The 14,840-nt window shown below is 37.5% G+C and overlaps 1 protein-coding gene across 12 annotated transcripts; it reads left to right on the forward strand.

The window, feature by feature from the left end:
* Positions 1-1,368: 1,368 nt before the first annotated feature.
* Positions 1,369-14,250, forward strand: LOC131325436 (ferric reduction oxidase 6-like). Of its 12 annotated transcripts, none has more exons than XM_058357700.1 (9): positions 1,369-1,629; positions 4,926-5,019; positions 5,148-5,357; positions 7,637-7,871; positions 9,566-9,893; positions 11,670-11,946; positions 12,397-12,652; positions 12,752-13,187; positions 13,889-14,250. In XM_058357700.1, the coding sequence occupies exons 1-9, from the start codon at positions 1,410-1,412 to the stop codon at positions 14,056-14,058; spliced, it is 2,226 nt and encodes a 741-aa protein (XP_058213683.1). In that variant the 5' UTR covers positions 1,369-1,409; the 3' UTR covers positions 14,059-14,250. The 12 variants fall into 12 exon arrangements, with proteins under 12 accessions (XP_058213683.1, XP_058213684.1, XP_058213686.1 ...); XM_058357701.1 differs by having other exon boundaries at positions 5,151-5,357; XM_058357703.1 differs by having other exon boundaries at positions 1,370-1,629; positions 5,160-5,357.
* Positions 14,251-14,840: the final 590 nt, after the last annotated feature.

Genomic DNA, 14,840 nt, shown 5'->3' on the forward strand with positions numbered 1-14,840 from the left:
AATAATTTGCCCAAATGGCCACTGAACACCAATTTCCCCAAATTGATAGTAGTTGAGGAATTGGTGAGTTTTGCCACTTTCAAGATATTTTAATCAACTGCAGACGTCACATGATGCAAAAATGATAAGAGTATAGACGAGTTTTATACCAATGGGGTACTGACAAATACGTGGGGCCAACTACGAGTCTCATATGAATGATCTGAGTTATTCAATAATTTAAACAAAAAAACCGAGTGAGCCTGTGTAGATACTCGATTCAATTTTTCATTTTTTCATCTGGATTTCATAATCCTAAAATCTGAATTAAAAAAATGAAAGATTAAATCGAGCACCTACACTTATCGAATTGAGTTGATTTCTATAAGCTCACCCGTTTTTTTGTTAAATTATTGAACGGTTCGAATCATTTAAACGAGACCCATAATGGGCCCCGCAGGGCCGTCAATACTCGTCGGTATAAAACTTGTCTCTACCACTAGCAGTCTTCGGAGTATGATATAGAGAAAAGCTAAAGGAACCAATGGTCCGCTGACAGCCACACAGGGCTCTCTACAGGTCCAACACAGAAATTCCAGCCGTTCAATAATTTAAAAAAAAACCAAGTGGACATCGCGGGAAATCGGCTCAAATCAGTTCAATCCGATATGTATAGGTGCTCGATCCAATCTTTCCATTTTTTAAAAATCGGCAAAAATGATTAGATTGGATGACAAATGGAAAGCTTGAATCGAGAACCTATATATATCAAATTGAGCTGATTTTTCCATAAGCCTACTCAAGTTTTTGTTTTAAAATTATTGAACGGCTCAAATTTTTCGTGTAAAATCCATAGTAGATTTCTCATGATCGTCGGTACGTATGGCAGCGCCCGTATGATATATGCAGCAATGCGAAGGTTAAAGCCTGCCTAAGGAAGCAACAAAACTTTTTATTGGGTTCTGGGACCCAATTTCAGATAAGATTGTGAGTTTTAAGGACAGCCTTCTGTGACTTCATTTTCTTCGAAAATTCATTGATTGATTTTGTATTACTTTATTACTCGTCCCATTTTGCTGTTCTATTTTTATTGTTTATGTCGTTTTTTAAATGTTTATATCTTTTAATTTATAATATTTTTTATAATTTTTATAATTTTATGTTTTAGAATTAATCGATAACTATTAAGTAAAATCCATATTACATATTATTTTTAAAATTTATATTAAAAAATATAAACAATTGAAAATTACACGAACATAAAAAATTAAAAATTAAAAAAAAAACAACAACAAAAAAATGGTACGGAAGGGTAGTCCTGATTGTGATGTGTTTGGTGTTTCTTGGAATATCTTTATATAAATAATTGGCCTTCTTTTAAACTAGACCAAGATTCCCCCTTTCCATTCTTGTCTTTCTTGAAACCTTTAATGGATGAACTCTCCGCAACAGAACCTCTTGTTTCGAGCCAAGGCAATGGCAAGAGCAAAGCCATATTTGCATCATCCATGAAAATAATTCTCAAGTACACAATATGGGTAATCTTCATTTCCTGGGCTACTTTCATCTTCCTTTACCCATCTGAGTTTGTCGATGCCTGGTTTGAGAAATATCTTGAGCTCACCGATGGAAGTTGTTTTGGGATTAAAGGTGAACTTCTTCCTTTTTACTTTAATTAAGGCTTCATATAATATATGTTGATTTCACAGAAATGTTAAATTTCTTGGAGAGTTTCAACTTAAATCAATTGGCGATAGGTAGGGTAACCTCTAGAATTAGAGGTGTAAAACAGGTCAGGCTAGCACGGCACCGCATGTCACGATTTTAGACGGGCACGACACATTTAAATGTGACATGGCACGGTTCTAGAAGGGTACGGGCGCGAAAGGGCATAGCACACCAAATACTAATATTAATACAAAATAAAATATTAATTTTTTATTTTATACTGTAACATAACATTCTACATTTTTTGTGTTGATAAATATTTTACACTTTTCAGAATTTTTTTCTCTTAGACGAAACTCGGTTGGAGATGTGCTGATATGGGTACAGCACGACACGAAGCATGGTTGACACTTCTATCTAGAATATATTAACCAAGTATGGGTGGCTTAGATGAGCAATGTGAAATAAAATTTAACACTCCCCCTCATGTACAACCCGATGCACGTGGAGATACTATTGAGGAGATGACAAGATATGACTCGGGCTATAGAGACTCGACCACGCGAGGTGAGGTGATCCATGACCTAACTCTAATACCATGTAAATTTCTTGGAGGATTCCAATCTAAAATCAATTGATAATAAGTGGAGTGACCTCTAAAATTTATTAAACAAGCATGGATGACTTAGATGAACGATATGAGATAAGTTAGTATAAAATGACCCAACAGAGGAACACATGAATTGATAGCAAATGGGTGGGAGTCGAACCGAAGAAAAAGGCCTGCTGAGATTTGGTATGAAAAAGTGTCAAGAATGTTTAATGAGAGAATGTGACCCAACAGAGGAACACATGAATTGATAGCAAATGGGTGGGAGTCGAACCGAAGAAAAAGGCCTGCTGAGATTTGGTATGAAAAAGTGTCAAGAATGTTTAATGAGAGAATGCTAATGGCAGCTATTTGATGCCAGGAGCATAATGAAGCTGCTAGAAATGAGGGGGCATTTTTTCAGATTCTTCTAATTATGTCTTTTAAGTTTTAGTTTTAGTTTTATCTATTTAATTTCCGGTCACAATTTTTAGTGTTCGATCGAAGAGTCATTGAGATTTTTTGTACCGTCGATTAGTCTTGTTCAATGTATCTACGGTAAAATACGGATTTCCTCTCTATGATTTGGCCCTTTGGCATATAATCACCACGTGTTTTACTAATGACTAGTTCATCTCTCTTTGATTTCGGATTAAAGTGCTACCGTTACATTTTTCTTTCAAATTGAAGGAATATATCAAACACATGCCTATTTTGAAAGTGAGATAGAGAAAAAAATCAAATAGATTTTTGATGTAAGATGACCACACTATCCTTCTCCATCATCTTCCCGAACACTATCCTCCCAAACAACAAAACCCTCTCTGCCGTCCAGAATATATATCTAGAAACCCACTGTCAATTTCCCCTCTCTATTTCTCTCTCTCTCTCTCCTCGCCTGCATAAACCCACTCAAAAATCCCAACAGAAGAAGATGATCCAAATGAAGAAGAAGAAGAAAGAGATGGAAGACTTAGGGAAAAATGAATCTGGGAAGCAAGAATTCAAGCCGGTGATTTCTCCGGCGACTTCCCCGCAGCATTCCCCATCTGGATTTTCTGCCGGCGAATAGCTGACGGCAGCGCTCGAGTCCGGGGTGAGTCTTGGATCAGGAGAGTACTTCATGGATGTGCTTGTGGGTACACCTCCTAGACATTACTCTTTGATTCTTGATACTGGTAGTGATCTCAATTGGATCCAGTGTGTTCCATGTTATGACTGTTTTGAGCAAAATGGGCCCCATTATAATCCCAGAGAGTCAACAAAGAGGAATCAGATTTGTGGGATTTGTCGGGCTGATCGTGAACAAGGATCAGATTTGTGGGTTTCCAACTTCACTTTGTTTGTTCGAATAAAAAAAAAAATTCCACTTTGTTCGGTGTTGGTTTCTTTATTTCGGCGAGGTTTTGTTTTCTTTACTCCGGCGAGTTATTCCGAGTATATGTACTACGTGTGTGTGTCTGCGAAGTGAATAGGAGGCTGTTGGGAGATGCTAAGTAGAGTAAAGACCTTTCATTTAAGAAAGGGTAGCATGGTCATTTTACTTATGCCGTTAACAGAGTTAGGAGTTGCTCTTTACTTCAAAACCGTAGGGAGGCAAACTGATTATTAGTAAAACACAGGGGTCATCTACCAAAGGGCCAAACCTCAGGGAGGTAATCCGTATTTTGCCCATGTATCTATTAAGTTGAGCACAAGGAGTCTAAAGGTTGGTTCTAGTTCTAGGTTATTTATTAAGAGTAAGGTCTAGTATGGTGTACATATGTTAATAGCACGTGGTTGGGAGTCGAACCAAAGACAAAGGCCTCCTGAGATTTTGTATGAAAATAGTTGACAATGCTAATTGAGAAACTGCTAATGGCAGCTAGCAAAGGCCATGGCTGGATTGTTCTTGTAAGGGCTATGCCCTTTGGTGGTTTTTTTTGAGAAATGATATAGGTACCGACCATGGAGGAGAGAAAACGTACCGACGGCCGCCGGCGGGCCGTCTCCGGCCACCGGACGGCCGATCCGAGCCGTCCAAAAATTCTAAAAAAAAAAACCGATGGGGCCTACGCGAGAATTAATGGCATCCGAGGTGTGTAAAGTACTTGATCCGAGCACCCTTTTTTCTTGTATATATGTATATACGTGTATATACACACAAAAAAAGTGCTCGGATCAAGTACCCTACACACCTCGGATGCCGTTGATCCTCGCGTAGGCCCCATCGGTTTTTTTTTTTAGAATTTTTGGACGGCTCGGATCGGCCGTCCGGTGGCCGGAGACGGCCCGCCGGCGGCCGTCGGTACGTTTTCTCTCCTCCATGGTCGGTACCTATATCATTTCTCGTTTTTTTTTGTGCTTTAATGAATTTAAGTTACCCAAAAATAAAACGTTTATTTAAGAATAGATCAAATATACGGGATGAATGCAATTAATTTTGCCTATAAAAAAAAAAAAAAGGATCAAATATACATGTGATAATTTGTATATTGGTTTTGACTTTTGAGTTTGGAGGGCTACAATGATGGATTGGTAATGACTTTTTCATGCAAGTCATCCATAGCTCAATCTGTTGTATTTTTGGTGAAATTAGATATGGGATTTTATATTTGAAATACCCACTTTACCAAACGGAGCCTAAATGTCAATGCAGAATTTCACGGACTGTTTACTGATCTTAAAGTTTGATTTGGCAAAATTGCAGGAAGTATGTTTCTGGCATTCAGTGCCCCAATTCTTGTCATCGCATTTCTGGCTATAGCACATCTTCTCATATCTGGGGACGAGGAATTCCAAGTGTAAGTGATTCTGTAGTATGAGAAGTACTTTTAATGTCCCGTTATCTAGTATTATTAGGGAAGCGAATCCATATGCCATTTTGTTGTTCATTAAGCTTGACTAAGCGTTAGAAAGAGTAATTTGGTAGTAGAAACTGCAGGATGAAGTCGTCAAAATGTCCACGGTTCCAGTTGTGGACATTCCCAGTTCTCGTCGATGGACCCTTTGGAGTTGTTTCTGCTGCAGAGTTGATTGGAATTCTCCTCTTTTCAATATATGTCATCTGGGCTGTTTATGCATACACTCTTGTGAACTTCAAAGTCCTATCCGAGTTTCAGTTGACTTTTCAAGAGCAATGGTACAGTTCCATGCAATTGATTGCTTACGAATCTTCTATTGAGTTTGGCTTGATTTTTGGGTTGCTGCAGAAACTGAGTTCTTGCTTGTGTGAGATTTTCTCTTGCCTACTAACGAGTTTGGAGAGAGAAAGATAAGATATCTCCTGTTTTAGCGGCATTTAGGGTTAAGAAATAGAGCTTTTAGGTTTTAATTATTTGTTTATTAGCCTGATGAATAAATTTTTTAAGAGTATTAGAGAATAGAAACAAAAAATTTGCTTATTTCAACTGATTAGTAAGAATGCAAAATAATATCAGCCTTATGAAGATATGTAAACATCAGTAACTAAATAAAGTATTCAAGAGCCAAGTATTCATGGCAATTTGGCCTTGCCTAACTTTTTTAATTATTGCCTAACATGTCTTCAGCTTGTCCCCATTGTGTCCTAACATGTCCTCAGCATACCGATTAGAAAGTACCTAGGAAAAAATCAGACACATAGTTGAACGTATTAGAACGTTCCCGTATTGTGTCTTTGTCCAATGTGTGTCGGGCGCTAATATGGGGGATTGGTCGTGTTTGTGCTTATTTAATTGGTTGTTGGATCCCCTCACTTCGGTCACCACTTCCTAACGTATAATGACCTGTTTCTTTTACGCTCTCTTTTTTCACCAGCAAGCATTTCCTAACGTAAAATTTAATTCCATACCTTTCGCGTCCTAATTTACTTCTGCATAACTGAAAACTTTCCCAAGTTGACTCTGAAATATTCCGAATTGAGAATGTTTTAGGATTTCACAAATTGACATTGGGGTTTACCACTTCCTTGGTGTACATGATTTGTGGAAATAAGCTGGAGTTCAAGTTCTAAAATAACCATGAAGAGATCTGGTAAAAGGTGAATTATGCTCAGTAAAAGGAAGCATCAGTAGAACAGCAATGTCAATAATTTTAGTTAACGTCTTTCGAAATGGAGAAAAAGAATATTCAAAGAGAGAACTAGAAATACTTTTACTCTCAATGTTTATTCCTAAACCTTCTTTTGAAAATATTCAAAGCATATTTAAGTGCAGCCAAATGAAGTTCAAAACAGTCTCCTAATCTACCTTTGCTTTTTCTTTTATCAACCTTTTGCTTGCACCCAATGGAGCCTCAGTCTGTCTTATTGTATGCTTTGGAAAGATCACATCTATAGGCTCAAGCTAGACAACTAGTCAATGGGGGTACATGTCAACAGTGGGAGTTCTTTTATGCTTTGTGCTGCTCATTCATGGATCCAATCAGATGGATAACGAGTTTGATAATCCATTTCCTTTCCCAAAATTCATTCCTGTTTCTCACAAGGCTTGTTTGTTTCATTAGGGGATCAATTAATATTCCGGGGACTATTTGTGCAGGGATTAGTTATCCGGGGACTATTTGTGCAGGGATTAGTTATCCTATGTTTAGGTATTTGCTGAATAGATGACTGGATTTGCCGTATCCTGTGTATACTACGTTTGGGTCTCCATACGTGAGTATGAGGGGTTGTTAGTCCTGACTGTGTAGTTAATCCATTCTACAGAATAAAAAAAGAGCAGCATACGTGTGACTATCCTTTGCTTGGAATGACTAATCCTATCCCTATGACCTATTCCCACGAACAAACAAGCCCAGAGTCCTTGGACTAAATTTTTCACTTCCAATTTGGTAGAGTTTACTGCATATTGAAATATCTTAAGGAAAAACATACCAGAATGAGGAAATGATACCATGGCATGAGGAAATGATTTTGTTGCATTAATGGTACCTTTTGTCCCTTAAGAAATTGCAATATGCATTTGAAGAAACGTTTGGCAGCTGTCGAAAGTTAGAAATCCGATAGATTGGTTTCATACGCTAGATTCACATTATGCTTTGTTTGTTCTTTCCTATAAGATAGCACCTATGACTGAGAATACTAAGATTTGGTAGTTCTTACTATAAGAGAAATCATATGTCCAAATCTTGGATGGTTGTCCTCTCCCATCTATTTCAGATTTAATAGCCACGTAAGGGTGCCATTTTAATGTTTTCAGTATGGTAGGCTTTCCATATATCACCGTGATTTTCAGCATTTGATTTCACCTGATTATGTGGCACGATATTATTTGACTTCACTATTATCTTGACAATTGTTTCCAAACAAAGAACCAACCATGGATATCAAAGTGAGATGTGACTTGAAAAGGCACAGAAAAAGATGACATATAGATTGGTCTTTCAGTGTGTAAAGATTGGTTTTGATCGACTAAATTACAGCCGAAACTTGTTTTTCAGTTATTTGGTGCTGGAGCTGACGGGACTTCGCCTTGGTATGATTGGGTTATTTTGCTTGGTATTTTTGTTTCTCCCAGTTGCAAGGGGATCGGTTCTTCTCCGTCTCGTAGATATCCCTTTTGAGCTTGCAACTAGATATCATGTATGGTTGGGACATCTCACTATGCTACTTTTTACACTCCATGGGCTATTATACATAATAGCATGGGCATTGCAAGGCGAACTCCTAAATGAAGTGAGTTTCCACGATACTTTTTGCTTTCGTTTAAGCATCCTGATACATGCATGCATGCACACATTGCACAAGTACTTATATTTGTCTTTCACAACTTACATTACTTGTTTCTTCGTTTGCTGAACCACTCAGACATTTGTACACAGTGAAGGTTTGACAGTTCCTTTGAGTGGAAATTAGTAGGCTAAGGTTGTTTAGAGTAAAATGATAGGGTCAGTGAAAAGAATTTGAATATGCAAATTACAGGTGATAGAATTAAATTTGTTATGTGACTTCCTTTTAGAAAACTAGAGGAATCATGGACAACACATTGATGATATAATTAGTAGTGGATGTAAAACTCCTGGTTGGGAGACAATTGAAATAAGAAAATAGTTTTTCTGGGAAATTTTGGGTGTGTTTTGCCTACAGTTCTAGGGTCCAACTGACGATTCTTTGCGGTCATTTACACCAATAACCACACTAATTCGCTAGTCTAGTGGGTATCCGTTAGACCTTCACAACATGATACGTCCCTTAGCAACTCCATACCGTACCCCCGGCAATTCTCATGTCCAACCAAACCTACCTCTCCATCTGGATGCCCTGCCTCGGCATCACCTCCTAATGAGTATGCAGGTGCCTGAATCAAACCAACCACCTGACATCTCCGTGGAATGACTTCTCACAAGCTCAGGTAGCTCAAGTCTGACTCTAGGACTTGCAGAGGAGGTTTTATCACCTCCCATCTGCTGAGGCAACGAGGAGGGGCCACCTGTCCTCAGATGAGCTGGGCCCCTCCTGCAACCCTCCTTTTATAAGGGAGGTCCAATTATACAAAGGCTACTTGACTGCAACTGCATTGTATTACTCTCTGGTTCTCTACTCCAACCTCCTATAACAAGGGAGGTGCAGTTGTACTAAGACTACTTCAATCCAATTGTCCTATCCTCCGTCATCTCAGACTGCCTCGAGCTCTCTTCCTCCCCCTCCAGTGACGTTGAAGTTTCAATACTCATACCCACATCTATCAAAACGGGTGGAGAAATTTGAAAGCATAAGAAGAGGGAATGAAAGTTGGGATGAAGTTGGAATGCTCAATCTAGTATTTTTAAGGAACGATTCAAATCCCAATAAATAAACTGTCTTGACATTTACTGATTTACCACACCCCCACCCCAAACCCCCCCCCCCCCCACCCCCCACACACAAAAAAAAAAAAAAAAACTTCCTTGACTAAGGAAACACAATACAATCTAAAGTAAATAAGTCACCAAGTTTTCCAAAAGTATAAGCATAATGCTAAGGGGAGAAGTTGAATACAAGTGGGAAAAAATAAATGAAAATGGAGAGAGTTGCATCCAAGACCTCCTAGAAGCCAGAGCTCTTACATGGTAAGTCACCAATTGCCCCAAAGCTTAAGGTAGTAGGAAAGTGACAAACAGTAAAGATCAAGCTATTCAACAAACAGAAAATGTAAGCTTGCTGGTGATACAAAATGTAAAATGCTTTAACCCAAATCCAAATCTTCGAGTAAGCTTGCTGGTGATACAAAATGTAAAATGCTTTAACCCAAATCCTCTCATTGTATTGTTTCCTCTTATAATTGGTCTCCTTTCCTCCATTCAATGAACACCATTGATGTACTAGAAAGCATGAAAGAGAAACAGGGAGATGGAGGGAGATGCTAAGCCTTGCTTAATTGGTTCGCCCAGATATTGGAGTGGAAAACCATTGGTGTGGCGAACCTTGCCGGAGTCATCAGCCTTGCAGCTGGTCTATTCATGTGGGTGACTTCACTTCCGCCAGTGAGGAGACAAAACTTCGAGTTATTCTTCTATACACATCAACTGTACATTGTGTTCGTTGTTTTCTTGGCCATGCACGTTGGTGATTTCATTTTCAGTGTAGCTGCTGGAGGAATATTTCTGTTCATACTTGATCGGTTTCTTAGATTCTGTCAATCACGAAGGACTGTCAACGTAATATCAGCCAGTTGCAGTCCCTGTGGAACAGTGGAACTGGTCGTTTCAAAACCCGCAAGTAATAAAAGCTCTTGCAATATTTCTTTTTTGGTTCTGTTTTCAAATTCAGTTTTCCAAAACACTTTTCAGAAAAGGATTTTCAAACTTGTTTAAAGTTATTTGTATTTTTTGGAACATAATGTATTGTAAAGAAAAAACAAACATGGGAAAAAAATTGTAATAGTCCTTGTAGTTAAGTGTTCGTGTCAATTTGGTCCCTGTAGTTATAATTGGCTCGATTTACACTCTGTACTTTCCATTTTGTTTCAATTCGGTCCAATTACTAATTTCCGTTAGTCCGCCGTTAGTCTTTTAAATAGCAAAATCATATGGCCCCTTTTTTGGGGGTTAAAACAGACTTGTTTGGCTAAATAAGCCAACTTCCTTATTTTTTGTCCTTAATTAAATTTTTTTTCTTATTTGTTAGTTTTTCGTCAATTTTTTGGGGGTTATTGCATTGTCATGACGAGAAGCATCTAAAAAGTAAAAAATTATTATCGAAATTCATTTTTTTTAATAAAGACGAAAAATTGGCTTAGGCTTATTTTTCAACATTCCTAATCAGGAATTATGCATGGATCAAGTGTAGGAAATTGAATGGAATGACAAGGCACTATTTTTTGTAACCACTTGGGTTGTTAAGTTAGGTTTATTGTAACCTAGTTGAGTGATTTGTTATGTCTATGTATTAGGTTATGACATGGTAAATTTGAAACTGAGTTTATATAATATTCTGACTTTTGGACATGGTTATTTATCATGTTGTGACTTTTGGATCTATATCATGTTGTGACTTTTGGACATGGTTCTATATGCATTTTCAGTACTATGCAGAAAAATAAGACATCTCAGTATTTGTCCACAAGTTGAACATGCAGACAATATCAGTAGTTATGATGCCTCATGGCTGATCATGAAAATGCTGAATTCGATGGCAACTTTTTGTAGAAAATTATAACCAAATTTCTTCCCAAGTGCCTCCTTATCAGTGGAGAATGGAAGAATGAGCTGTGTTTTGGTTCAGAGATATATTAGGGCAAGAGGGAAATGAGTAACCCTATTCAGCTAAATAAGCCAATTGGCTTTTTTTTTTTGTCTTTATTCAAATTTTTTTCGTATTTGTTAGTTTTTCGTCATTTTTTTTGGGAATTATTGCATCGTTATAACAAGAGGAATCTAAAAAGTAAAAAATTACGATCGAAACCTAATTTTTTTGAATAAAGACAAAAATAAGCCAATAAGCCAATTTTTTCGTTTTTATTCAAAAAAAATTGAATTTCGATCATAATTTTATACTTTTTAGATTCCTCTCGTCATGACGATGCAATAACATCAAAAAAATTGACGAAAAACTAACAAATACGAAAAAAAAATTCAATAAGGATAAAAAAATAAGCCAGTTGGCTTATTTAGTCGAACAAGTCTATTTTAACCCCATAAAAGGGGGTCATATGATTTTGCTATTTAAAGGACTAACGGCGGACTAACGGAAGTTAATAATTGGACCGAATTGAAACAAAATGAAAGTACAGAGTGTAAATCGAGCCAATTATAACTACAGGGACCAAATTGACACGAACACTTAACTACAAGGACTATTACAGTTTTTTTCCCAACAAACATCTGTTCGCAATTCTGGGAAACAATTTTGCTATGGGATAAAAATAATATGATCATGATGGGTGTTTGTGTTTTCAAAAACAAGAACTCTTAAAGCTGATTCTGTAGAGCAACCGAGCATTTATTTTGTTCTTTTCTATCCAGTGTTCTCACTATTTGGTGGTTGATAATGTAGATCTGCAATACAATGCCCTCAGTTTTATTTTTATTCAAGTTCGGGAATTATCCTGGCTGCAATGGCATCCTTTCAGCGTCTCATCGAGTCCTTTGGACGGAAAGTACCATATGTCAATTCTCATTAAGAATCTTGGCGAATGGACGGAAAAGCTAAGAGGGAAAATCTTAAATGGTCCCAAGGAGGACAGTCCAATGGTACCGTTACAGTCTCATCATGCAAACATAACTGTTTCTGTAGAGGGACCGTATGGGCATGAATTCCCCTACCACTTAACGTACGTATTCTTGTATTTGAACTTGCTTATGTGCATCTCAAATGCTTATTATGATGAAGCAGTGAGGTCATGTTAACATTATTCAGTATTCGCAATAGCCTCTTTTGATGCTGCACTTTGTTTGGCTCCTCACTAGAGCTTAAATGATAACTAGGTAGGTTATCCGAAGTTAGCCATGTTTGTTCCCATTCCCAAACCAACATTTAATCTTCAAACTCAAGTTTCTTTTCAAATTTACAACTTCTTGAAGTTTGTCATTGGACCAAATGTAGAGTTGGCAAAGTTGTGCAGACGGTTAAAGCAGAAGAGCAGGACAGGATCCATGGAAAAAATTTCCTACTTATCTTCCAACTTGACTAGACATACGCTAGATGTTCAATTGTTCTTGTTTTCGTACTTTGGGTGTTGGACTTGACTGGTTTTTCTTTATGTGTGTGTCTTTGTTTTAAGGTATGAAAACCTTATCTTAGTCGCTGGAGGAATTGGGATATCACCATTCCTGGCTATCTTGAGTGATATTCTCCACCGTATTAATGATAAGAAACCATGTCTCCCAAGAAATGTTTTGGTAGTTTGGGCTCTGAAAACCTCGGATGAGCTTCCTCTTCTTTATAGCCTTGACATGGAATCAATCTGTCCAGTTTTCTCTGATACCCTCAATCTTGAAATTCAAACTTACGTCACTCGAGAATCAGAACCTCGGCTGGTAAACCAACTTGTCTTTTCCTTCCTTAAGTATACCACTCCGATTCCTAATCTTATTTCAGCTTATTTATGTTCTAGTATCTAACGTTCTCAACTGCAGGAGGAGGGAAAAATTAGTGAATCTGTGAGCTCTTTCGGAGTTCCTATCCGCAACCGGTATGGCATTTCTGTTTTGGTTGGCACTGGAAGTATTGCCTGGTCTGGACTTTATGTCATTGTGTCTACAATCGGACTCGTTCTTTCTGTTGGTTTGGTACAAATCTTTTACATAGATGCTTTTGACATAACTGCTTGGTGGCAAAAGGGGCTTCTATTTGTTGCTTGTATGGTTGGGAGTCCAATTATCTTTGGTGGTGTTGTGGTTGGTCTATGGCATTTGTGGGAAACAAAAACTTCAGCAAAAGAACTAGGTGAAGATGACAGGCAAAATAGTGGCATCATGCAGAATAATCAACCAAGGGAACAAAAGGAGTCGAGTGAGTGTTGTGGTGCTACTTCAAATATTGTTCGGTATGGATGCAGACCAGACTTCAAAGGTATTTCGTCAAAACATGTTATATAAGTGAAATAGATAAATACGAACTGTAAACTTTGGTTACATAATATGCTTGAATCAGTCTAGATAGTACTTAGCTTTGGTTATTTTTGACATGGTTATAAGACAAAAAGTGTTTTGTATTGTTTTGCTTTGAACCCAGCTCTTCCTTTGCCCAAGTTCGAAACACATCCTCATATTTGCTTGCAATTTCAGCTGGTAATGAGAGTAGCTGTTTTTCCTTTTCCCTTTTTTTTTTTTTTTTCCGGCTAGGCGTCAAGGAACTCTCTTATTTTGGATGGCTTTTGCTCTACCATCATCTTGTTTGCCCCTCGGGCATGTATCGAGCCACATTTTATATCCTTGATAAGTAATGGCATGTATCGAGCCTCATTGTAGTGCTCGATAAGTGGTTAATGTTTGCTTAAATTACCCCCCAAAAACCCTCATTTTCCAGAAGAGAATAAGGATAAGCTTTTATTATTCTGAATTTTGCTGCAGGAACATTTCGATGTTTTTGCTCTAATATCATCTTGCTTGTCCCTTGGGCGTGTGTATCGAGCTTCATTGTACATCCTTGATTTTTTTTTTTTTGTTGATATAAGCTTAAATTACCACTGAAAAACCTTCCTTTTTTCGTGAAGGAAATAAAGATTTGTTTTATGAACTCTCTAATGTTCTTAATCCTATTCCTTGCTGCAGAAATATTTGGATCGATAGCAGAGCGATGGGGCCATGTTGATGTTGGTGTGATCGCGTGTGGTCCTCCAACTCTCCAGACAAGCATTGCTAAAGAGTGCAGGTCCCAGAGTTTAAGGAGAAAATCCAATCACCCAATCTTCCATTTCAATAGCCACAGCTTTGACTTGTAGCTAATAGCTACTACTACCTCCCCTTCTCTTACTTATGGTAACAAGTTAATAACATACTCCATCCGCAGATAAAATAAAATAAAAAATACTCCACCCGTTTCTTATTTTTGGTCCTTTTCGAGAGCTTCAACTTTTTAAGGAGGGATGTAATGATTGCACTTATATTCAAATTTAATGACATTATTTCCATCACCGCCCTTTTATTTTACCTATTTCGCAACACTTTATCCCAGCAATGTGTAGCTCCGCCAATGGCCTTGTGCTTTTTACTTTCTCTGTATCATTAAACCTTCTCGATATGGGAATAATGTGTGAAAGCTAATTAGTGAAATTAAGCGTTCTTATATGAGGCGAACAAATAAACATTTCACCTTCGTATGGTAGATTATGAATATTGTATTAGTATAACATTTTAATTAACCACGACAAATTTGAATTAGGAACTTATAAAATTAAAGCAGTAAACCACGGCCAGTGCACGGACAAAAGAACCATTCCCTTGTTTATTAATTTTCCTTCAAGCTAAATAATTACTAGCTAGTAATTTTTACCTACGTACGTACTTTGTATTATATCGCATCTAATCTTAGTTCAAATGAGGAGGACTGTGTCCTCATAATTTGAATTTCAAAAATGCTACACACACAACCGTTGTGTGTGATGTGTAACAAATTCTGGTTGTCCAGATATGTTTGGACGGTCCAGATTTTAAATAAACTATTCGTGCGAATAGTTTATTTATTCCCTTAGCGAATCTGGACCGTCCATTACAACAATAGAAA

This window comes from Rhododendron vialii, chromosome 5a, assembly GCF_030253575.1.
Source record: "Rhododendron vialii isolate Sample 1 chromosome 5a, ASM3025357v1".
Lineage (NCBI taxonomy): Eukaryota > Viridiplantae > Streptophyta > Magnoliopsida > Ericales > Ericaceae > Rhododendron > Rhododendron vialii.